Source organism: Eurypyga helias, unplaced genomic scaffold (assembly GCF_000690775.1).
Source record: "Eurypyga helias isolate BGI_N326 unplaced genomic scaffold, ASM69077v1 scaffold25744, whole genome shotgun sequence".
NCBI classification, from domain to species: domain Eukaryota; kingdom Metazoa; phylum Chordata; class Aves; order Eurypygiformes; family Eurypygidae; genus Eurypyga; species Eurypyga helias.
The window spans coordinates 1-223 of record NW_010247195.1 but is presented as its reverse complement, the minus strand read 5'-3'; the positions used below and the strand labels follow the sequence as shown (position 1 = coordinate 223).

Below are 223 nucleotides of genomic sequence, written 5' to 3'. Positions count from 1 at the left end.
AACCAGGCAGTCCAGCTGGGAGATGGGGCTCTTGCTGCCCGGCTGGCTGATATCCCAAATCTTCACGCAGCCCTTGCCGCCGGTGTAGACGTGCCTGGTGGGGTTGCTGATGGTGACGGCACACACCACCTCGCCGTGGCTCAGCGTGTTGATCTGCCGGGCGTGCCGCGGGATGCCGGGACCTGCCAGGGCGTCGTGGGGAAAGGGGACCGGCTGCATCTGC

At 66.8% G+C, this 223-nt stretch overlaps 1 protein-coding gene across 1 annotated transcript in view; it reads right to left on the bottom strand.

Annotated features, from left to right (window-relative positions):
- The window catches only part of LOC104508907 (protein groucho-1), a gene marked incomplete at both ends in the record, with an annotated part of 2,669 nt that extends 2,450 nt beyond the window's left edge, over positions 1 to 219 (bottom strand). The window contains one exon of the mRNA XM_010150673.1: positions 5 to 219. Coding sequence (XP_010148975.1) covers positions 5 to 219 — 215 coding nt within the window. The remainder of the gene's footprint in view (positions 1 to 4) is intronic.
- Positions 220 to 223: the final 4 nt, after the last annotated feature.